At 30.2% G+C, this 25,623-nt stretch overlaps 1 protein-coding gene across 1 annotated transcript; it reads right to left on the bottom strand.

Annotated features, from left to right (window-relative positions):
- Positions 1 to 30: 30 nt before the first annotated feature.
- On the bottom strand, positions 31 to 24,317 carry LOC146532630 (RYamide receptor-like). Its single transcript, XM_085196740.1, has 11 exons — positions 23,808 to 24,317; positions 8,147 to 8,241; positions 7,514 to 7,716; positions 7,110 to 7,258; positions 5,706 to 5,827; positions 5,234 to 5,328; positions 4,209 to 4,334; positions 2,917 to 3,017; positions 2,455 to 2,545; positions 736 to 813; positions 31 to 656 (listed from the first exon to the last, which is right to left on the bottom strand). The coding sequence occupies exons 1-11, from the start codon at positions 23,816 to 23,818 to the stop codon at positions 297 to 299; spliced, it is 1,431 nt and encodes a 476-aa protein (XP_085052866.1). The 5' UTR covers positions 23,819 to 24,317; the 3' UTR covers positions 31 to 296.
- Between the last annotated feature and the right edge of the window lie 1,306 nt (positions 24,318 to 25,623).

Raw genomic sequence — 25,623 nt, 5'->3', positions numbered from 1 at the left:
AAAAGGATATGAAAATAACATACAACTAAATTGCTCGTGCGTTTTTATTTATAGTATTTATTTTATACGTTTTGCCACATCATATGTTTGACATTTTAATAAATACTTACATTAGAGTCTTTCATATTTACATTTTAATTATCACATATTACATTACATCCGCGAATTCTATAACTAATGTATGGAAAAAATATACAATTCACTGAATGTTTTATTTCCTAACAAGTCGTGAGCACTACACTACAAACGTTCACTATGTCTGTCCGTGCTACGTCTTTCACCTTCAATTAATGAATTTAAACTTTATGATCACGTACCAAATCTGTGAACTCTACTATACTACTATTTGGGAAAATATATAATTCACTAACTCTTTCATCACCTATAGGCAAATCGTTGTCGTTAAATCTTCGCGATCTTCTCGATGGCTCTTGGAGTACATTGCGGTTGCCATTTTTACAAATTTCAAATTCCTTTTTGGTTTCATGTAGTATATTGTCTTTATCGGAATGACTGTGTCCTCTTGCGCATATACAAGAGTTTCTCATTTTCAAAGATTCTACAGGTGCAGTGTTAATCGACTTTCGTGTTGAGTAAACGCTTCTTTCATTTGTGGATCGAATCGATAGTACCCGTGTCCTATATGATTGTCCGTCCTGAAACAGTTTTTTTTTTTAATTTTATCAAATATTACAATATTAGCTTATCTGATACACTTCATTTCCTTTTATTTACCTCGTAGCTGTCATTAGTGAATCTGTTTCGCTTCTGTCTAAATGTAAATCTTTGTTTGAATTCTTTCTTAAATTTTTCCTGAAACAATATTATTAATAATTATGTTCGAAATTATTAAATAATAACAAATTATAAGTAACTTTCAGGAAAATGAAAGTATAATATTGCTTTTTAAGAAATAAAATGTATCTATAACTGTTTTTATTAAAGTGTGTTTTTATATTCGTTTAATTTTATTTGATCTTCATGAAACCAAAGGGCTATATACAATATTTATATATCACCGGCGTAGACGGTCATTTATAATCGTTTAGAGAGTATATTTACATAAAATAAACGAGGCTATTACTGCGGGGAGACAAGTCATCATATTTAGGACAGCCCCTTAATCAAAAGAGAAATATCCTTAAATTTTTTGCCCTTTCATTTGAGGAAGATTATTCCTTCAATAAGTTATCATTTACTTCAAGTTAAAGTAAGATTAACGTAAATGTATTATTTTGTGAGTGGGTTAAAAACCAGTACAACCAGTCGCGCTTACAGTGCCCTGCGCCACGACTGACCTCGAATAATATATTGTCAAAGTAAATATATTGTTATTTATTTATACTTTTTAATTCTTACACTCTTTTTTCTGCAACTAGTTTATAATTATTTTAAGCAAACATAGTATTGATAGTGCGTATTTCAATCAGTCCAAAGCGTTTATAAGTGATGGTTTCATTTAGTGAGTTCATTTCAAAAAAAATAATCTCAATTTGTACGTACATGACAAGAAGTAAAAATATTTGATTTTAATAAATTAATAAAAATTCTTCAATATTCAATAAACACTTTATATAAAACGCATAAAAATTATGCATATCCACTTTAATAAAGGAGATTCAGACTATATATAGTCGTGACAGATTCGTTTGTTTTTCAAATCTCAAATTATAACTAAGCTATGTACATTACATAGTAGAAAAATATAAGAAATTAAGAAAAGTCTAGGTGTATTTTATTCGAAAATAAAATTTCTTTTCTCTATGCTAAAGAAACCTAACAGTCTAAAGCGTGAATTCGGAACGTTGAATCTTCGTTACACTTAACGACTCCCTCCATCACTTCCATCAGGAACAAAGCTCGTATTTTTACTTGGCTTTTCAGCGTTTTACAAAAACATTATAAGATTAAAAACTAATTAGTTTAAACACTTAAATGTCATTAAAATTACTGAGCATAATGGTCCTCCTTTATGCTCAGTAGTTTTAATGATCTGTTCAAAAAATGGAAAGCGAGTCGTGGTGCAGGGGCACAAATGTGACTGTGACTGTAAATGTAACTGGTTGTGGGTTCGATTCCCACTCGAGGAAATGAAATATTTCTTTAAATTTATTATTATATTTTTATATCTTCGTTCTGATGTCGAGACAAATGCGGCGGTGAGTTCCGCCACTTAACACGCAATACCTCCAGAATTCGGCGGGAAACAGGGAATGAAGTGTCTTAACACTAACTTCCCTCTGCCTACCTAGCTGAAAAAGTCTACAACAATCTACAAATGTCTTTCTTATTTTATATTAACCTAATTCATAGCTAATACGTTTGTGGTTGTTATTTGCCCAAATAGTGCTGATCGTTCTGAAAATGGAGAGGCATTAATACAGAATGTGATATAGGCTACTAGATGTATATCACAACTAACATTCGATATAACATGAGTAACATAATACTCACATTGTAGATAGCGTATATAAAAGGGTTGTAGCAAGAGTTACTCATCGCTAACCAGTCGAAGCAGAAGAATATTACATTTATATATCTGTACCTGTAAATAAATTATCATTATTTTAATTTCATAGAAAAATAACAAATACTTTCCTTGAAAATACTTATCCTAATTGAAGTGACTAGACATTAATTAATAATTTTACATCAAAGCAGATATTAATTATAATTCAAAGAAATTAATTTATATCAAAATTAAAACTATACTAATAAAAAAGGTTTTATATTAATAAATCGACATATTCGATTTTCTCTACTTTATTTTTCCCATCCCACAAGAAACAGTTTCGTTGCAATAATAACAGAATACCAGTTAAACTTTTTTTAAATTCAAAATTGTAAACTGACTTTTAACTTATAAATGGAGTATTATTAAAAATATTATTTATCTTATAAATATAAAATACTTACTCGTTAATAGATGGAAAGAACGACTGTAGCAGCATGTAACTCTGCAAAGGAAGCCAACAGAGTGCGAAAAGCGCTACCACTAGCACTAGCATCTTTATGACCTGTGTTTTAATTAAAATATTAGATGCTGTGAGGTAAAAAATTAGCTTAAATTACTTTTAGAAGAAGAAAAGTTCACATTTACAGGTTTTCCTTTACTTTTTACTTTTGAAGAACGTCTTGTGAACATCCTTGTTTGTGTGATCAGTGTAGAGGTATTCGAGTACAAGTAAGTATATAGGGAACAATTAATAAAATAAATAATTGGGGATTTGTATTAGATATATAGTAAACTTATCTATATTCATTAAAATAAAAATAGTTATTATAGATATTAAAGCTTGAGTTTTATCACGAGTAAAGACAGAACTCGCTACCTATTGCTTATATTTTGCTGTTGAAGTCGAGAACGACTCATTACTCAACATTTAACTTTGCTCCCATTTTACATTTATGTATAAATATAATATGTTATATATTTTCACGCTCAGTAAACTTCAGTCAGTTTTCAGGTATTTTTTCATTGTCATTGCCCAATATATTATCATTTATCCATTTATTATACGTAACTGCCAATAAAGTATTTAAATATTTTATTATTCATGCAGTGGATTTGGCTGTGTGAATAAATATGTTGGCTAAAAATCTTAAAATTAAATGTAATACTTTAATTTTTACTTAAAATAACATACTTTTTATATTTCATATAGTTGTGTATCCACTGCGAATTCAATTAAAACCTGCATATTTCAGCAAACTATTTCATTTTCCTCTCTTGAGTATTTCATGCTGACGACTATTAACCCTGGAGGGCACTTGTAGTCTAGGCGTGAGTGTTCTAGATATAAATTAATTTGGGAATTCGAAGATAAGCATAGTTTGCATACTTCGAGGGGACTAAGGAAAAAAAATCGTATCAAAGTTTTACATACTACTTGATATTTGAAACACCTTTTTATAGGAGACCTAAACCTGAATTTTTATTTTAACTTGCGATTTGCGGGAAAAGTCCTAATAAATTAATTAAGCAATAAATCTCGCAAATGCGATAGAAATTGCAGTTCTTATTCGATTTTTTTCTTAATAAAGGAAATATGAAAGAGGATCCACTATTATCACTATTTAATATTTAATAGTTTATTATAAGTCGATTCACTTAGATCAGTCAAAAGATTCGTTATTTCTAAGAATATTTAATACTTCACAATTTTGTAAGAAAGCAATAATTAACAGTTTTTTAGATTGCTACTCACCTTTTTCTTATTTTTCATTTGATTAGCATCGCGTGTTTCTTGCGCATTACCCGGTGCTCGGGCCCCCCACAGCTTCATCGCCATGTGTGCGTACGCAAATGTTATTACGCATAATGGTATAACGTACTGAAAAAATAAAACAATTAAAATATTTCAAGTATAAGGAATAGTAACATACACATAAATCTCTGTTTAATAAATAAAAACATCAACTTTTTTAAGCTAAAATCTCAAAATATTCTGCCTTCACTAGATTCTATTCTGCCTTGCTAGCTAAATATATCACACTCGTGACTTGACATATTCTTGAGTTGAATTGGATTTAAAATTTCTTACAAGACATTCTTATTGCACCAAGTGGAGCGTAAGTTTCAGCAAGTGCATATGATTCTTTCTTAATATTATTCTTCTTTTCTATATTCTTGTAGTTCAATAGAATCAAAATTTATTTCAAGTTTATTGTAATAGCAGAATTTTATATGTAAAGCTTACTAAAACTTTGTTATGTCATGCTTATCATAAAATATTGTCAATGTTTATCGAAATAAAATTGTAAAACCTAGTTGTTAAAAAATATTTTGTGTCAGCCTCTCATCTACGTTATATAAACAATATTTACATTCTATGCCATTTAATATAAAAATATTATAATACAAAATTTAATAAAGGAGCTCTAGTTTAAATGACGCTGATTACCCTTTTAAAAAGGAGGAACTATGTTGATCTAAAATATACGCTACACAATTTCCTTCTTCTCGTTTTAATTCTCATACCAAATTTTGGACCAATCTCACATTTAAAAATATTTAGGTAAAATATAAGTTTACTTATGTTTATTAATTCTGTTTATTATTTAAAGCTTGTTTGTGCCATGCCCATAATATACTCAACGCTCCTCTTTGTGACATACATAAATTAAAATAAATAACATTAAGTCTTTTGTGAGGTTCAAAAAATGTGATAATAAGTAAAATTAAAATATTACCTACTCATATTCCGTCTAGTATTAAATATAATAAAAATACCTGAAATATGTACAATATCAGTCTGTATATCGCTAGCGAATGAGATCCAAATTCAGTTGGCGCACAAAAGGGTTTCTCGTAAAAAATTCTCGACACTGTAAAAGTATGCCTTAATTAGAATTTGGATATTACTTACGTGGTTAGTTCTTATGTTGACAAAAGTTTGCGTATTTTTGAACATTTATTTAATATTATAAATATTAAATAATGCAGTTATTTATAAATATATTTATACTGAAAATATTTATTTTATTACCACAAAAGCTATTGGGCCAAAGTTTGCTTTAGAAGAATTACAAACTTTTCTCGTCTATTCCAAATAATGATTAATTGAGAATATGTCATGAAAAATCATCTTCTTAAAGAATAGAAGAACAGAGAATATTCCACCATTATTTCTTTTCAGTGAATTAAGACACTGGCAGCTTCAAGTAAAATAAGATAAGAAATTTTAGAATTGATCGCGTTGTACCTGGATCTTGTTCTTCAACCATATTAACTTCCCACGACATCGCCATAGGGGCAGCGAGAGACAATGCCAAGACCCATATGAAAACAATGATGACTTTAGCGATACGTTTCGATGTATGTGCACTAGAACAGAAGATTTATATAAATAAAATTCTGTCAATAATAAGACTATTTACAGTTTTAAGAGTTCATAGTAGAGAAAAAGAAAGGCAAAAATCAGAGAAAGTATTAATTGACAAGGCAAAAATAAGTCAAATGAACATTTAACCCTTCCTTCATTCTTTAGTAACTTAAGCTACTCTGATTGAAATATTACGACACATTTGGATTTCTGCTGACGCCATTTGTTAGGATTTCTAGTTATTTGCCGTCGTCCGTCGTGCTCGCGATTTGATATATTGAAAGCATTTTGCGGTATATTTCAATCTTCGGTCTTCTTTGTTTCATGTTTTACAGTTAAAACATATGCTTGCGCAAAATTCACTTTCATTATATTTTAAAATATCTTTTCCGTTACGCGTTCAGCAGGGTAGGCAGAGGGAACCTAGTGTTAACACACTTCGTTTCTTATTTTCCGTCGAATTCTGGAGGTATTGCGTGTATTAAAATATCATCCAATCGAAATATATTCTATTTGATTTACAAATCAAATTAAAAATATTTTCAAGATATTAAAAGCTTTGCAAAATACATTTTATTGTGATTAGATAGATGTGTTGTGAGTGAGTGAGACCTCCCGGGTGCCCAAGGTAGCGCTGGTTGAATGTCGTGATAGACCCTGGCAAAAGCCGGGATTAATCCCAGAAAGAAGAAGAATATAAAATATTTTTACTTACAAGTGAAACATTTAGTTCGGTATCTTTTCATTGAACACATTGTAGCAATAAATCAATAATAATGACAATTAATTAATTGTTGTCATTAACATAATTATTTTTTATTACTGCGATGTACGTATAACTGAAACGCAGCCTTCCATAAATAATCTGGATTAAAGTTAATTAATTTTGTTTGGCGCATACCGATTTATTACTTGGTAAACCTACGGTGGTGGTGTTTGTGGTTTACCTACTAGATACGTTCTCATAGCATTTATTAAAACTGTTGTTAATACTATAATATTATTGTCTTTTTTATTTATAGGAATATTTTTCTTATCTTAATTAGAATTTAAATGTGCAAGAATGATCTATTCTAAATGTTTTTTTTAATAACATTCGCTACATGCGTATAAGCTCTCATTATCGTTTATTAAGGTATATTTTTATGATTTTTTTTTAACTTTGAAATTTTTAGATATAACAATACACACCCAATTTGTATATATTTTTTTTCAATTCAACTGCGAGTACGATTTACTGTCTATTACATCGAAGGTTGTAGACATGCAAATAATATTTTTTACCTTAGCGGCGTAATAATGGCACGGTGTCGATCCACAGCGATAGCAGTCAAAGTAAATACACTAACGTTCACACTTAGTGCTTGCACGAACGGACAGAAGGCGCACATGAAATGTGGAAGCAGCCATCGTTGCAGTAACGCGGCTTGGAACTACAAATATATTTTAATTAAATATATTTAATACAAATAAATTTTATTATTAGTGTTTATTGATTATAATAATATCTGTTTAGAGAAACAAAAGCTATATCGAACTAAAGTTAATTTTACACTTAGACTATATTAAGCAAATAAATTAATGTAGGAACAAATCTATTTAATGTAACTTTTTATCATAACGTTAATTAATGAAATTCCAATAGACTTCTGTAACGAATTTAATATATCTGAAATAATTTCACTTACTTGGAATGGTACAGCAAATAAACCTATTACGATATCAGCTAAGGCCAAATTGGCTATGTAGCAATTAGTTACGCTTTGCATCCTGCGTGATGTCGCCACCACCCACATTACTAGGAAATTGCCAACAACTGCTAAAACCGAGATCGATCCATAAAGAAAAGACAATAATACGATCATGCTCGTTGGCACATCGTATAATGTATCTGAAACAATTTATATAGTGAAATAAAAAAAAATCAGCTTCACGCTATATCCCGCACACAGCAGGATTGACAGAGAGAACGTAGTGTTAAGACACTTCTTTCTTTATTTTCCGCCGAATTCTTGAGGCATTGCGTGTTAAGTGTCGGAACTTAATGCCGTTCTTTGCATCGACACCAGAGCGAAGAAATGAAAATATTTTGTTTCCTCAAGTGGGGATCGAACACAGCGCCGGTCGCGTTTACAGTCACACTTGTGCATGCAATATTATAAGCTGCCTAAAATCTTTGTTCTAGGAGCCTACAGCTCTAAATGATCGCAAACTAAAACACATTTTTTATAAAAAATAAACAATTAAAAATATAATAAATTCATATAATAAATAAGCTTAGTAAATTACTAAATATAAATTGTTAATATCTACATACATACCAAATGTATCATTGGTAATGTTCTGACCTAAATATTCTTTAATGGTTGTATTCCTTGACCAATCTGGTTCATCATCTTGTGCAGGAGTCGTTCCACTGTAAAAATGTTTATTATATCGAAGATGATTTTATTAATTCCAGGGAATCCCCTATATAATTATCTAGAATAGTTTATTCAGTTATTAATTAATACTTGCGGATATATCACATGTACATTTTAATAATCTACTTCAAATATTTTGTATAACTCTAGAACCCAGTCAAATGAAGTACGGTAAATGACCCTAGACTTTTACACAATAAATTGAAAACGATTTTATTACATCAAATCAATTTCGCCACTCAACACGCAATGCCTTCAGAATTCGGTAGAAAGTGGGGAACGGACTCTATTAACACTACGTTCTCTCTGCCTATCCTGGTATCTGCGGGATACAGCGTGAAGCTGATTTTTTTTTAAGTAGTAGTAATAGTTGCTAAGAAAATAATTAAAATAATATTGTCTGGTTTTTTGAAATTATTCAGATTCAAAGAGCCTATGGACTAAAAGCACATCTGTTTTGTGAAACAATTTAGTCTTCACTTTTTTCATTTTAATTTGTTAAATTTAATATTTGAGCAGTAAAATATGTATTTTTTTTTTTATTTATAAAAAATAATAACATCTAACTTTTATATGACAAGCTTTCATTCCCGCCTTGTTCTGAATATAACGTCGGAATAACATCTTGGATGTATGAAATATTTGTATAAAATACATGAATATTTGGAACTATAGCAACTTTTGGTATTTACCGCATGCAAGGATCATAAACTACGCTACTGACATCAAACTGGGGGATTCATACGAAACATAACAATGAATCAATTCTAGACTCTTAGATCGAAGAGTTGCTTCTTCATTTATATATTTTTCTGTAAATTAAGCTTCATTATATAAATTGATAAGTCATTAAAAATTACAATCTGTGTGGGATCTTAAAAACCCTATTTCAATTTTATTATGTCGTAAAAAACATGTTTAAGCATTGAATGAGTGACTATAAAGGTGTCCTGTTGTACATATACAGGATAGAAGCGTCTGATCTTACGGGAACAGTATATAGGATAAAATATTTCAAACCCATACCTAAAGAAATTCGACTAAGGTGAAGCAAAAAGTAGGGTTACAATTTTTATCTCTCTGTTCTCAAAACAGAAACGTAATTCAATATTTCAAGCGGGTGGAGCCGATATACTTTATTATTCAACTACAAATATTAATACCGTTGAGCTTGGAGCAGTACCTGGGATTCGCGACCACAGGCTTCAAGGGCCCCTCTACAATGCACTAACAGTCAGGTTTTACCTACCTACATTCACTGCTCGAGCTAGAATAATATAGCATTACCTCGTTTTATACAATTTAATAACAAACATGGCTGCCATTAATCCTATCAAAGTACAGTGTTGCCATAGCATACTTGCTAAGGCAGCACTGGCATATTAATAATTAGTAAAACATAGTATATTATTATCGCTAAATATAACAGTTAACAGATTAAGTAAGGACGTTGAAGACAAAGAAGATTAATTGTGATAAGCCACCAACAAATAGTAACAGCAAGTACCCATTAAACCGATAAATAGAATTAATTTAATATTTAATTATAAGTATTTGTTGCTAGTATTATTTTAATCTTCATAAGATTTTATCATACTAAATTGCCTTATGCTTATGTTTTAAAATAGCCTAGCTTTGTGAAAGTTTTCCTTATTGAATATTTGCTTTAACTTGGTTTCCCACACATATCAAGGTAGGCAGAACGAACCTGGAAACCTAATGTGAAGACACTCTGTTCCCATTAAAACTTTTCTGTACCACATTCCCCAGAATAGGAATCAAATCCGCAACCGAGGTGGTTACAGCCGCACGCTAGTGCCCCTGCGCCACGACAGCCTCGACGTAAATGTAACGTAATAATCTGTTCAACGTGCATCTCTTTACCATGGAGATAGAGTCACCTATTTGACGTCAAGGCAACGCATTAGCTTTTCGATTATTATTGAATGAACTTTACATATCCTGCATAAATGCCACGTTGGAGGAATACACGCATACATTTCCGTATTTTAAAGTTTTAAAATATACATAGTTTAATATATTACATATAAAATAGGAAAAATACTCTTTTCGTATTTTATAGCGAGGCAGTTGTAATATATAAAAAAAATAAATGAAAGTTTGTTTAATCTAAAAACAGATCTAGAATAATAACATAATAGTAGAACATTTAAAACGACTATTTCAATTAATTTAATATGTAATACTAAATGAATTATAAAGTAGTAGTTCCTCTTTTTGTATCAATAAGTTCGGCCGAATTCGAGACATTCTAATTTACTACTCAAAAGCTTAAATTCGTAAACTAGATGTAAATTTCAATTGAAACCTATATTTTATATTTTCATTAAGTTAATTTAATCCATATTAACATATGTAATTAAAGGATAGAAAAATCTATAAAGACACGCATCTATATAAAAGAATAGCAATTAAGATAGGTTGTAACAGCAAAAAACTTTTTTGTTCATAAACCGATTTAAATAAAACACTAAATGTTAAGGAAAGTTTGCTTAAATACAATCGTGAAAACTGCATTAAAATCGGTTAAGCCGTTTCTGAAATTAGCGTGCACAAACAGACAAACAGACGGCGTATGTTCAATTATTCATATAATTCAATAGGACGAAGCCGTGGTCGGGTCATTAGTATCTAACATAAAATTATATATGTATGTTACGTAAACGTTTTTAATTCAAACAATAGTATAAAAGACGCAATGTAAGAAAGCAGAACGGTAAAATTTTCCTTTGAGAACGAAATGATGATGACTGTGAGAGAATGGAAACCATCTTTGAATCATAAAACGAGACTTACTCATTACAACAGTATGTGTAATGATTAATAAAATTCTGTTACGATATTCGTACGTTATATTTGACTGATATTCTATATAATTAATAATTTTTTAACAAAAAGAAAAACCGACTTCTAACAACGAACTAAAAAGTGAAAAATAATTTTACAAATATTTTATAATTTTGAAGTCGGTGCCAAGTAAAACAAACAAGCTTAGTAGCACTAGCTTGACATACAATACAGTCGATTTGATAACCTCCTTTTCTTACAGAAGTCGGTTAAAAAAAAAACAATCGAATTCATAACCTCTTTTTCTTACAGACGTGGGTTAAAAAAGTTTTGTTTAGAATAAGCTTTATTTATATGAGAAAATATTCACTCCTGAGTGTATCAAACAAATAATATGTTTACATGGATGCGAATAGAATAATCGTCATTGTTACACCCGTATGACGTCCCTTGCTGGCCAACGGCCGATCAGTCCTCTTTTGAAAATAATTATTTGTCTAATATTTTAGCAAATCCTTTTTTTTTTACATATGTTTTACTTCCCTTTTTTCCATATTTTAATTTCTCTTTTCTTGTTCTACTCGAAGTAGTAATTATATTGAAATTTCGCTAGTTAATGCTTTCAATATTAAGATATACAAACTCACAAAACTGTACCCGACCCATGTCGAAATAAATGACAGTTTAGATAAATGTCGCGGTTAATTATTTTTTATCTTTTGACTCGTTTACTTGTAAGGAAACGCTTAAAATATTCGCTCATAATAATTAATTTTATTGATCCAGGAAACAGAAAATATATATTCATTTCTAAAAGCCATAGGGCGATTAAAAAATTAAAATAATCTCCAAAGTTTGACCCGATTGAAGGAACCGCTGTCACTTCCACCAAACTTTGCAAGAAGAGAATTAATTAATTTTGATATTTTTAAAAGACATCTTGTTGATGAAGTCAGATATATATACATGTATATTTTGTCTACCCTACCTCTCGCTGGCTGCTTCGCCCGTTTGGTTATTAATACACTATTTTTTTTAACACTTTGGGTTACATTGTCTATAAGGATATTATTTTTTTTTAGTTTCACACTGTATCCCGAACATAGATTTATAAACAATAATTTTTTTATTAATATATTTTATAATTTTTTTTTTGACTACTTACTATACCGACTTGTGTTGATTATTTACCTTATACTTTTAAATCTAAAAAAAGTGATTAATTGGTGTCTTCTTTTCTGCGCATACCACAGTAAAAAACATAAAAAATGTGAAAAAAAATATTCAATTTTGTCGATATATCCTTAAAAATGTAAGTATCTTTCACAATTATTGTCATAAAAAGACAGCATAGTACCAAAAACAGCTATTTATTTAAATTATGGATATTCCTTGTGTATTGTTAAGCAAGGTGCAAGTCTCATCACCTAGCATAGGACTTCTTTAAAAGAGTAAAAGTACAGAACTGAGTGATATTTAGCATGTAGATACCTACCTGATACAGCATGAAGCTGACCTGCGACCCTAAAGTCCACGGGGAGATAAACACATCCTATTAAACTACAACGACGTAATGGTTATATATATTCTTTTAAGATATTTAGGATCGTCGTATTAGATTACATGAATGACCATTTTTCACAGTCCACCCTGTCACGGAATAAATAAAATCCTTGTAAGCGAGGGTTGATATTTAGGAGTAAAGCCATTTTTGCTCTTGGCCAAAGTGGGATCAATCCAATATCTTATGGAAACTTGTCCATTATTTTTTTAACAAATCTGCGTATTGTACTTTTTAATAATTACAAGCAATTTAATAATTAACGAAACAATTATTTAACGAAATGACGTCCGTTTTATAATAAGCTCTAATTCTAAATTATGTAAACCAATGAATGTTTATTTTGAAAATATATATTTTTTCAAGTGGAATTTGAATCTGTAACTATCGATTCGGCTTTAACATTAAATTATTTGTTAGTGTGGATAATAATCCACGTACTAAATATAGTACGAGCCAATTATAAGTTTTATTTTTCTTATAAAGGATCTCAGATTGTAAAATATAATACTTTACAGAAATATTGTGACAAGCTCCAAAGGAGATCACTGAAAGATAATAATGTTTCTTCTGAAATAATAATTCTTCTTAATAATGAAATTCTTCTTAATAATGAAAGATAATAATGAAAATCGAACCTACAACCGCATTACACATTACGGCCACACTCTTTTGCCCCTAAGAAACGACGGCCTATACAGTATTCATTGTAATATGTTAGCTGCCGGAATGTAATGTAGAGCGACGCGTTTAAAATGAGGTACCGTGGCTTTTCAACAAGAAATGTACTTGACTAAACTACTATTTGAAAATACCACATTTGACGTTAACGTTAAAGAAAATGCTTTTGACATGACATTATAGGTGAAAAATATTACTACCAGTGTTTGAACAAATAGGTAAGATATTTAAGCATTTAAGCTTATATGTAATGAGCTAATTTAATAAGGTGGTAAAATTTCATATATTTTAAGACCACCACTATCGCGACCACAGTGCAACATGCTTAGTATATGGTTACATATACTATAAAAAATATCATATAAGAAAATAATATACGATTATAAAGATAATTAATTCTAAATTATATATTGATATAACTAAACTAATTTCATTTGTGTACAATTCATAACTTGTTGTAAACTTCCCTAATGTCCATGTATGCGTAGAAGGGGTAATGACTGAACTTCGTTGTTAAACAGCCCCTAAGTATTTAGTTTAATATATAGATATATTTATATGTAATGAGCTATATAATTATATGTTGACGCCAGTCAGCGCGCAGGGCACAAGCGATAGGTTGTGGGTTCGATTCTCGCGTGAGGAAATAAAATATTAAATATTTTTATTTCTTCGCTATCCTCAAATATATAAAACGCAGAAATTGGTATTTTCGGAAGAGACATATTTTATAGAAAATCTTTTTTTTTGCGTCACGCTGCACACATCAGGGTAGGCAGAGGGAACCTAGTGTTCATACACACCGTTCTCCATTATTCCCTTATTTTTTTCAGGCATTACGTGTTGAGTTTGGAACTCAACACCGCGCTTTGACACTAGAGCGAAGCAAATGGAAATAATAAATATTTGAAAATCTTTATTGAAAAATTATTTAATCTTTACTATAAAAATGAAATGCAAAAATTTAACAGTATATATAAAAAAAAAACAAACTACGTGGGCATTTATAGGAGAAAACATTTATTTAATGCAAAACGGTTATCGTCAAGAGATTTTTCATTCAAACAAAATTATCTTCACGAAATATTTACATTTTCTTATCTCATTTGGGCAAGAAACGCCATATTAGTAGATATAATTGTTTAATTAATAATGTATCAACATAATACCATGTGTCTCATAACTTTAGCTTCATTGTATTAGACCTGTAGCGGAATTCATAATTTAATAACAAAAGTCAAAGATAACTTATACGCGTCTTATATAGTAGGTACCGAGCTTTATTAAATTTCAATTAAAATGTATAATAGCTTTGTAAAGATATAAAAGTATGTTTAGTTACAATTAATTTGTTTTCGATTAACTTTGGTAAACATTTTATTTAATCGTGTGGAACAAAATTATAGAATTCATTAAGTTTAAACGTTGCTAATATTAGTATTGTTATTGAGAATTTCTACAATATATATCATATTTAATTTATGTATAGGTACTTATATATTAATTGCTACATATAGAATAGAATAATCTTTACTGCTTACAAAAAAGCATATGCAATAGGGGACTAGTTGTAATGAAGAAAGGGTAAATAACGTCTCAGTGCAAATTTTATTTAAAGAAAATGTAATAAAAAAATGTACGTATGTATGTATGAGGCTCAGGGGAACTAGCGTGTCACTGTAAGCGCGGCAGGCTGTGAGTTCGAGTCGGGCGCGGCGTTGAGTTCCGCAACTCAACGAGCAGCGAAGTGTCCTAACTTTTTAGACTCCCTACCCTCCTACACGGGATACAGCGTAAAGCTGAAATAAAATTTAATTTTTTTTTATAATTTCGCTAATATCATATATTAATATTCGCTTCTTACGACTGATTTTCACGATCCAAGTAAAAGAAAGTATAAAAATATTATTTTCTCATTAAAACTGGTACAAACTAATATCGTCAGCTATCCAAGGAATATTGGCTTTTCAATCTCCCGTGCGCAAGTACTCGTAAGTCGTTAATTGTACATACATATAATACAATGTAGAAGATAGATTACACATGTATTCCGGAGAGCAATATTTGGATAGTAATTATCTGCAAATTATTTTGGAGCACAGGCTATTATCGGATGCTTGCTCTGATAATGGCGACTAATGACCTGAATATTCTCTGTGGTACGTACCTTAACAAAGATAATATAAATAATAGTGTTGTTTAAGATAAATTTGAAATAAAATTTGAAAATATATGGTGCAGTACAATGTTTTTGATTTAAAAGGTATTGCTTTGGTTCGGCATCTTATCTTAAGCATTTTTTACAATAATTATATTTATTACAATCACTCAAAACTGAGTTCTAAGTTTCTTGGTATGAATCGATATCCAATCGATTCTCAACAGGTCAACCACCTAGTCTGACATTCCACCTAGTCTGATCATCATTTTGCACTGAATTCTTAAGGCTTTCCGTACCGAGTGGCGGAACTCACCAACGCGCTTTGCCATGTTACCAAGAGCGGCAATATTAAGATATTTAATCATTCATTCCCCCAAATTCGAAACTATAACCATCGCGCCACACGCTTGTACCACTGCACTACAACGGCTTTAAGAATCCTAATGTAGACTTAAAAATACTTTTACAGAGTTTAATGAAAACTAACAAATAAACTCGTTCCTACATTAAAACGCATTTGTTTAAAGCAATCATGAGAAATGTTAACTTAATAGAAGTTATTCCTACATTTGTATGTGTAGCTATAATTAGTTTTTCATTCGAATAGATAGTGTTATACAGTATTGGAAATGACATAAAATAAACTTCTAACACACTCCTAAACAAACATAAATCTTACCGAATTTTTCTTGTTATATTACACTTTTACAAGTGTGAAACAAAAACACTTTTTATTGCAGTTTTCTTCGTATCGTCCATAAAGAAAACAGAGAACATAGGGTCATTTATCGCTACAATACCGAAACAGTATTTACATATTGTATACTATTTCCTCGAACACAAACGTATTTTTTCAGATTAAACTGAACATGCGTCACACACCAAAATCTCTTTTATTAGCAGTAACCGTCGCTAGCAGCAAATAAAATACAGCCATTATTAACTCCTACATTGTCTTTCTACTGTGCGTACATCTTCTACCGAACGGTTGTATTTGTTCTTTAGAAATACTATGATTTTTTCCGTCTAAGATACTAATTTAATTGGTGGCCAGTCGTGGCAAAGGGCACAAAGTGTGACTGTAAAACCGATTGGGTGTGAGTCGATCCCCACTCGACGAAAAGAAATATTTATTTATATTTCCATTTCTTTACTCTGGTGTCGAGGCAAAGCGCGGAATTGAGTTCCGCCACTCATGACACAATGCCTCTAGAATTTAGCGGAAAGTGGAGAACGGTTTCCTCTGCCTACCCTGCCGTGTGAGGGATACAGTATGAAGCTGATTTGATTTTAAGTTTTAAGATATTCATTCAATAGCTTTCAATTCTATATTTTTTAGGACTGTACTACACTATATATGACTCTTTATGATACTCTATATATATTCTTTGACAAGGATCGTCGCCGGAGTGTGATTGAATTGGAACTTGACCGAAACGATAATATCATGCTCGCATTGTTTCTCGTATAAGAATACTTTACCAGACTGAGATCGGACCAAAAACGAACTGTGATACTATGGTTTGACCTTTGGCTGTGCAAGTTCTAGGAAAAGTACGGATTTTCGGGACTTAAAGAAAATAGTAGTTGCTTATGAAACATTGTAATTGAAAAATATTTAAATTGAAAAAGTCAATATGCGAATTGTAAAATAGACCTAAATACGAAAACAAATTATAAATGGCGTCTTGGAAAGAAATTCAAAGAAAATTGCTAAGAAAAACAATATTAAGATAATGAAACGACTGTAAAATACACGGCACAAATATAATGAAAGAAGGAAATTGCAGGGTGGTCAGACCGCATGCTTCTTTTAGACATGATACAAAGACGAACAAGATTTTTTTGTAGGGGGTATTTACCCATATTCTTTTAATGTGTAATTTATCGAAATGTTGGCTCTAACATAATGACATACTTCACTGCTTTTTTCAGATTATCAAGTCAAAATATAATTTAGCACACAGATGGTTTCAATTTCAAATATAAAAAATAGAACCAGATAACATAAGAAATGAATTAAATGGAATTGGAAAGTGGTGATTGAAAAATAACTATTACTACTATTAGTAGCCAATTCAAGATTAAATTCATGAGTTTTACGTGAACGTTAACAAAGAATTGAATAGAATAGAATATTTTTACATATTATATGCTCAATGCTCATGTATAATATGCTCTCATTTGTCTCTGTCATGACTGAGGCCAGTCGTGGCGCAGGAGCACAAGTGTGGGTTCGACACCCACTCGAGGAAATGAAATATTTAATATTTTTTCGGTCTGGTGTCTAAGCCAAGCATGGTGTTGAGTTCCACCACTTAACGAGCAACGCCTCTAGAATTCGGTGGAAAATGGGGAATGGATTGGCTTAACGCAAGCTTCTCTCTGCTTACCCTGCTGTGTGCGGGATACAGCGTGAAGCTGATACTCTCATTTGTTATGACAATAATGACTTTTTGTAAAATCTAATGTAAATCGTTCATTATAAACGTTAATGTATTGTACATTGTTTATTTGTTTTCCATACTCCTGTTGTTAGTTCCATTTGCAAAAATGATAATTCTACTTGTACTTGTATAAATGTCGGACGAGGGTAAGGCACATATTACAACCTAATGAATCAGCATTTTGTGTCACTTCATTCAACTTACTAACCCTATCATTTATTTTAATTTAATGTGTTATACTCGTATTCTATATTCATAAGTTATTAACGTTATATTGTTGCATGTTGCTTATTTTTTTTTAATTCAAGTTAAAGTTAAATAAAATTAAGGAATATTAATAATTTTAATCACTTTAATCTTGTATTTCCGATATTGTATAAAAAATTCTGGGCAATCAAACCTAGTTTGTCATAATGTATAAGCCAGATCAGATCAGATCAGCCAGATACAAAATTATAAATTTTATTTTTTCGTTCTATTTATTCATAGCAGTAAAGTGAAAAACGATTTCTAAATATATTTTTTTACTTTATCAGTTTCAAAGTTGTTGTCCAAAGGTCGTTCTGGTTACGGAAAATTTGAATAGTCGATAACAGTAGTCAGCCAGTAGGGAGGTTCATAAATTTAATATTGAAACCTGAGTATATCATAAATAAATATTATAATGACGATCAGCATTTCCTTTGACATTTCAAAAAGCTGTAAATAATATAATGCCCATGAAATTCTGAATATCCTATGATAATTATAATTACGTTAATTTTGACGAAGAAAATTATTGACGAAAACATAGGGTAAAACCCGGATAGTTGCCTCGGACGGATACTTGCCTCAGTTTCAAATGCTCTATGTTAGACGTGTTTACAGTGTTTCTTTTTGATCATAATAAGAAGCGTCCCCCGCGTAGGACTCGGTGCCGCATCAACTGTCGAAGTAGGTGCACGAGTTTTGTCCGTGTGAGTAAAAATCTTCCGCGACGATACTTTGACGAGCGTCAGAATTATATTGGCAAGTAATCTCCGTTAAATATAATTATAACTAATTGCAGTTTCAGTAAAATAATTATTTCTTTGATTGCATTAGAGTTTAAATTGCACTCTAATAAACGTTTTGTTGTTAAATATGTTTTATTTATTTTGTAAATAAAAAGGGCAAGTATCCGTATCAAAAAGGATAGTTGCCTTATTGTCTTTTGCGGATAGTTGCCCTGGGGCAACTATCCGTAACTACACATTTTAACGAGCAAACAGGTATTTTTCTTAGTTATTTTTTCATTTGGTTTTACCTTTTTTTCTTGGTGATATTTTTATTAGGCTTTACTATAGTATATCTTAAATAAAATAAATTCTCAACAGCAAAATGCCTCGCAAGTATAAACGAAAGCCAGGCGTGGTGCCGCGCCACATCAGCTGGACAGAAGATAGCTTAGCACTTGCGTTCGAAGATCTAAATAAAAAACAAAAAAGTATCAACGAAATATCCCGGACTTATGATGCCATAAATCCGGGATATTTCGTATTCCTCTCGAACCTTAAGAAATTCAAAATAGCAATATCAATTAGCAAATTAAAAAAAAATGAAATACCAACAAAGTTAAAGTTGATAATTATTGTGTAGAATGTTTTGAAAATTATAATTTAACTAAATCAAAATCAGATTGGATACAATGTGAGATGTGTCGAATGTGGTTGCATGAAACTTGTACAACATTCAAAAACTATTGCATGAGATGTGGCAAATTGAAAACCTTGGCTTCTGGTAATAATCAATACTAATGCCAAAGTTATTCCCATAATTATTTTTAATATTTAAGATAAATACTAATATTTAATTATTTGTTTAAATTAAAAAATTACTTGTTCAAATTTAAAATTTTAAAACCTTAGTACTTTTAAGTGTTGTTTAGGTAATAATTATAAGGGATCTCAGTAAGTAATTAGAACTGAATACTTATTTAATAGATGCTATGCCAAAGATAATTCTTATTTTTATTGTTGTTCTACCTTTAAAATAAATAGTAATATTTAATTATTATTTTGGATACTTAATTACCATTTTGGAGTCTATTTTGTTGTAATTTTATAATTATATTGACTTTGATTAATACTTAATGAAAGATTGTGTTCAATAACAAAAAGTGATTACTTAAATTAATATAAGTTCGTTTTTATTTGAAAAAAAAAAATAGACAGGCAAGTATCCCCCGAACCATTTTTAACGTTAGGCTAGTATCCGCCATAGTAGGCAACTATCCCCCTTTTTAGAGGCCACGTAAAACAGGCTGTACTCTAAATTAATAATATTTATATTTGAAAAAAATGGCTAAGTTAGAAGATTAATATACTATGTTTAAGAACACACATTGAATAGGTAATGTAGTGGTATACATTTCTAACAAAAGAGCTTTTTCAAAAAGTGTGGCAACTATCCGGGTCTTACCCTACATAATAATTTCAACATTCAAAAGCTATTTTATTTTTTATTTCATAATCTGTACAAAATTGGGACATAGTGGGGATTTGAACCCGCCCCTCCTGGAAATAAAATTACACGTTTGCTAAAAAAAAGTATTTTTCTTTCCTAACCATGCAATAATAATGTAAAAATAGTTAGTTTATTGACTTATAGTTCCCAACACCTGAAATCTATTTTAAACTATAAGTGAATTACACCATTAGGTAGGATAGTATAAAAATATAATTTATATGTAAAGTATATTAAGAAAATATTATTTAGATTGTAAGTAGTCTAAGTAGTCTAATAGCATTCTGGTAGCTACCGGTAAGAAAATAAACGGTGCTCTCTTTGTAGTGATGATACGATAGAAAAAATCGTAATGTGTTTCTTTTACACGCTACGTAGAATAAAAATGTGATAGTGAAATGTTAAAAGAAATATACAGTTGGGTAACATTTGGTTTAAAAAAACACGTGAAAAAACATGATTAATTAACATATATTGCTTTTTAATTTAACCAAGGTCTCAGAGGGTCAAGCAAGGGACAAAACGTTATTGGATTGGTGTCTATTGTAGGACAGCTGTTCACCACAAGCCAAGCAACCCAAATACGATGTATCCATACATAAATAACATTGAAATTTCACCTTAGAAAAAATATTCTATTTATATAAAGTTTGTGATTTTATATAATATTTTTCTATGAGATATCAATAAATTTTTATTTTTTAAACGGATTTTTCCATTATTTAAATTGTAAATTTTCACTTTCTGCTAAATTTACTTTTATAGAAACTGTAGGTCTACGGGAAGTGCTCTATATTATTCACGTGGCGAATTTCATTCAAAATGGACCAAAATGGAAGCGTAAATGCTGCGACAGACAAACGGACAATAAAATTATTCTATTAACGTTCCGTTCCTTTTATGGTAGGGAACCTTAAAAAAATATAAAATTCATTATAAATAAATAACATTATATAACTATTACTGGTCGATCAAGTACCACTTAGAACACCCGGAAGGAGGCTCTACGTTTATCGTAGCGCTAGGCACTCCATCTCCGCCTATCAAGAAAGGGATATAGTGTCATTATGCGTATCTGAATAATAGATTAACATCACCCTCTTGCTTATACATTTATCTGTAATGAACATCTATGTGGATTTCCAAAATTTCTCTCTACTATATTTTTTTCAGCTTCACGCTGTATCACACATATATCAGGGTAAACAGAGTGAACCAAGTGTTAAATCACTCCGTTTCTCACTTTCCGCCGAATTTGGTACCAGAGCGAAGAAATGAAAATATTAATAAATAATAATTCAGTCCCTTGAGTGGGAATCGTACCCATAACATTCGCGTAACAGTTACACTTTTGTGCCCTAGTATATTGAAAAAAAATTTTTAGTCATCTTCATTAAATATTATCCTATCCCAAGAGCATAGGAAGGAGGTCAGCGTCTAGTATTTTAGAATAGTATCATAAAGTAAGATACATAATCTTTCGTCTTCACTAAAATTTAAGTTTATTAAACTGAAAATTCTTATATCGTTATATTATTCTTTGGTTAATCTGCAAACATATCTTTAATTTAAACTTGGAAAATTTAAGTTATAAAGTAAATTGACTTTTCTTCGTGCTCTTTCTCTAAGTTTTAAGTAATTAAATACCGCTTTGATTACCACTTTAACTAAATTATTCACACGGTGAATACTAACTTATGTAGAGGCTGCCCAAACCTAAGCTCAAATTTGAACTGTTACCTTAGCCTTACTATAAACTATTTTTTGTTAAAATTATCTTAGAAGTTTAAATCATTTCTATATAATAACTAGCGGACGCGCGCAGCTTCGCTTGCGTATTTAGGGGTGAATTCTATAAAACCACGAAACATGTGTTCAATTAAATATTTTTAAGAGTCTAAATTTCAAATTTTATAAAAATCGGTGGCGATTTAAAGATTTTTCCATACAAACTTTCAACCTCTTATTTGCACCCTTAGGGGGTGAATTCTAGAAAACCATAAAAAACATGTTCAATTAAATATTTTTAAGAGTCTAAATTTAAAATTTTATAATAACCCGTGGCGTTTTAAAGATTTTTCCATACAAACTTTCAACCCCTTATTTGCACCCTTAGGAGGTGAATTCTAGAAAACGATGAAACACGTATTCAATTAAATACTTTTAAAAATCTAAATTGCAAATTTTATAAAAATCGGTGCCGATTTAAAAAATTTTCCATACAAACTTTCAACCCCTATCTCACCCCTTTAGGGTTAAAATTTTTCAAAATCCCTTCTTAGTGGATGTCCAGATTACAGAAGTAAACATCTGTCGAAATTTCACGTTTCTACCATCAGCGGTTACGGCTGTGCGTGCGTCTTACCTCAGTCAGTGAGGACAAGTCCTTTTATATATATATAGATATAGATTAATCGTTTTTATAATCTCATTGGAATAGATATAAAATATTATAAATAATTAAGTTAATTAGTTTCAATAACACTGCGATATTCAGCAATATAATTGTGAAATAGAATTTTGAAACCATAAAATCAGAATAAGCTGAAATTTTACGTTTATAACAAGCCTGTGTGACGTCATTCTAATTCCAAAATGGCAGATATTAAAAGCTTACGAAAAGTTATTTTGGGACTACCTAATAGGATATATGGACATATATACTACCTAATTTTTTTAGCTTTCCCCCTAATTACGTTATTAATTGTTATACATAGATCTAATAATTAGAGCCATTATTTGAAATCGGTTAAAAGATACAAAGTTGTGCATATTGTATTAGAGAATTCAAATAAGCGTAATTATCTTACTGCTTGCAAGCTATATCTTAAATAAAACAAATAATGGTAATGCTACGTTAGTAGCAGCCTAAGATATTCTTTATTGATTTTTCTTCATACAGGCCTAATAAAATACATGAGTTTTTTTTTTTCTCATGTAAAAAATATTAGTAGACTCAATAGAATAAGTATATATATTAATTTTTATTTGGTTGAGACTTTCTTTTAATAGATATTATTAGCACTATAAAAGAGAAATATTAGTTTTTTCAACTTTTGCAATATTATATTAATGCATACATATTATATTGTATTTATTCATTATTCTACACAAGTATAGACAAACAACGCCAAATACTATAGCATGTATTAAAAAAACAAAACCCACTTATTCCAGTTTCGCGAAATCATAACACTGTAAGTCTATAATGTCTGTAATTCCAAGATAAATAGACATTGCACTCTGAGATATAGTTAACACGTCACGGCCATTGAATAAATCCTTTTGAGCTTGTGAGCTTCTAATATAAAATATATTTTGCGTTGGCGCAACCAATATATAAATATAATATAGTAAGTATACCTACATATATGCTATATTTAATGTTATATATTAAATAATGCAAAAATAACTTGCCTGGTATCCATCTTGTTGCCTATATTCTCGAAATCGATGGTGATTTTTAATAAAATTCCTTTACTCTTTATCGGTCGAGACCTTTTTCCATTCTGCTAATGACTGGGCACACACGAAACACTTTACGACACTCGCCTTACCATTTGTTTGTAAAACGATTAACACGCCCGTTCCTGTTACCAAAGTTGTCATTATGCATTCAGAAATATTAAAACTAGTCAAATAATTTATTTATTAATTTATTAGGTGTGCCTCTTTAAATTTTTTTTTAAACTTTTTTTGGATTTTTTGTCACTGTCACTATTAATTTAAGTAAAACACCAAAACTTTTAATCACTTTTGTTTATTATGGTACAAATGTTTTTTATCACTCATATTTTGTCAATAAATGTAATTTATTCTTTAATAAAATTTATTAATAGCTACACTTCTATATTCTACAATACATAGTATTAGGCCGCGTATGAAAGTTTCAGGAGCGTAGGTGCGAGAGACGTAAGGTAGCTACGCTCGTTCATAGACGAATGCGCGCTCGGCGGACACCCACCCTGCACTAGAATATTTTTCCCAAATATTTTTCCAATAATAATATGTACTTAAATTAATAATTTTAAAAGTAACTAATTTATTAACTAATATTAAAGGTTATACAAGCTAAATTATTTTAAAAATATAATAACAAATAATTTTATACATTTTTTTGAATTTTAAAAATTTTCTTTCGTTTGCTTAAATTTTGTTTTACACCATTATTAATTATCGCTAAAAACATATATATGCAATAAAAGTTAAGTACAATCTTCGAAAAATGCGTCACTCTCGACTTTACCGATAAAAGAATTGGAAATCTAAAGCTATATGGATGCCGAGCTCTATGTTGTCTCTAGTATTATGTATTTATTTATTAGTTTGTATTTGTATGACCTCTAATACTAGGTTGATATATTTATATGAAAATATGAGAATATGATGACGAAGAATCCCTCTTCCTCACTTGACCATCGAAACTGTAGTTCTGTATGTTGTAGGAGAACGTTTATCCAAACAATTTATCAAACAAAGGAAACAAATTATGTTTATAGAATTAAATTTTGGTTGATGAACTGAAAGAGATATGCTGTAACCGTAGCATTTAGCTCTTAGTGAAAGCTTAAAAATAATTATCAACTCGGTAAATAATAAAGAATTTCCAGTTTCATTAAAGTAAAATATACATACGAGTACATATATGTATGTATAAAGGCAGGAGTGCTATATGTATCATAAAGTGTTTTCTGTCTATACTGTGTGTATAAAAAAGAAGAGATCTTAAAAATAATCCAAATAGACATACCAACGCAAATATATTATATTATCCTTGGATTTCTCTGTTACGCTAATAAATCTAGGTTTAAGTTTCAATGGCGTTCAGTTACATTTACTAGACTGTAATGTCGCTATAAATTCTGTTACACTATACAGTTGAGGGTAAAACTATTGTTGAAATCCATAGTTTATAAATAAGGCCCTGATTTCGTAGAAGAAAAGTATATTAGTTATATAATAATATATCTAAAGAAATAAGGAAGGTACCATTTTAGGAGATTTGTTGAAATCTTCATCGTTTCAGGGCACTTCCGTTAATAGAACGGCTTTGCTGCATGCGGGACAAGATAAAATTAATGGACCATAGGAAAATATAATCTTTATGGTTTCCTACTCTATCTACAACAAAATATTTTTTATTTATTAAACATAGACTAAGCTTTTATTTATTAAACATAGAATAAACATAGACTTCGTAGTAATTTTTTTTAAATTTTTTGTCAAGAGTAAC

Source organism: Heliconius melpomene, chromosome 13 (assembly GCF_056956725.1).
Source record: "Heliconius melpomene rosina isolate 202511_hmr_F chromosome 13, ASM5695672v1, whole genome shotgun sequence".
Classification (NCBI taxonomy): Eukaryota; Metazoa; Arthropoda; class Insecta; order Lepidoptera; family Nymphalidae; genus Heliconius; species Heliconius melpomene.
The sequence above is the reverse complement of the archived record's forward strand: the minus strand, read 5'-3'. Positions and strand labels throughout refer to the sequence as shown.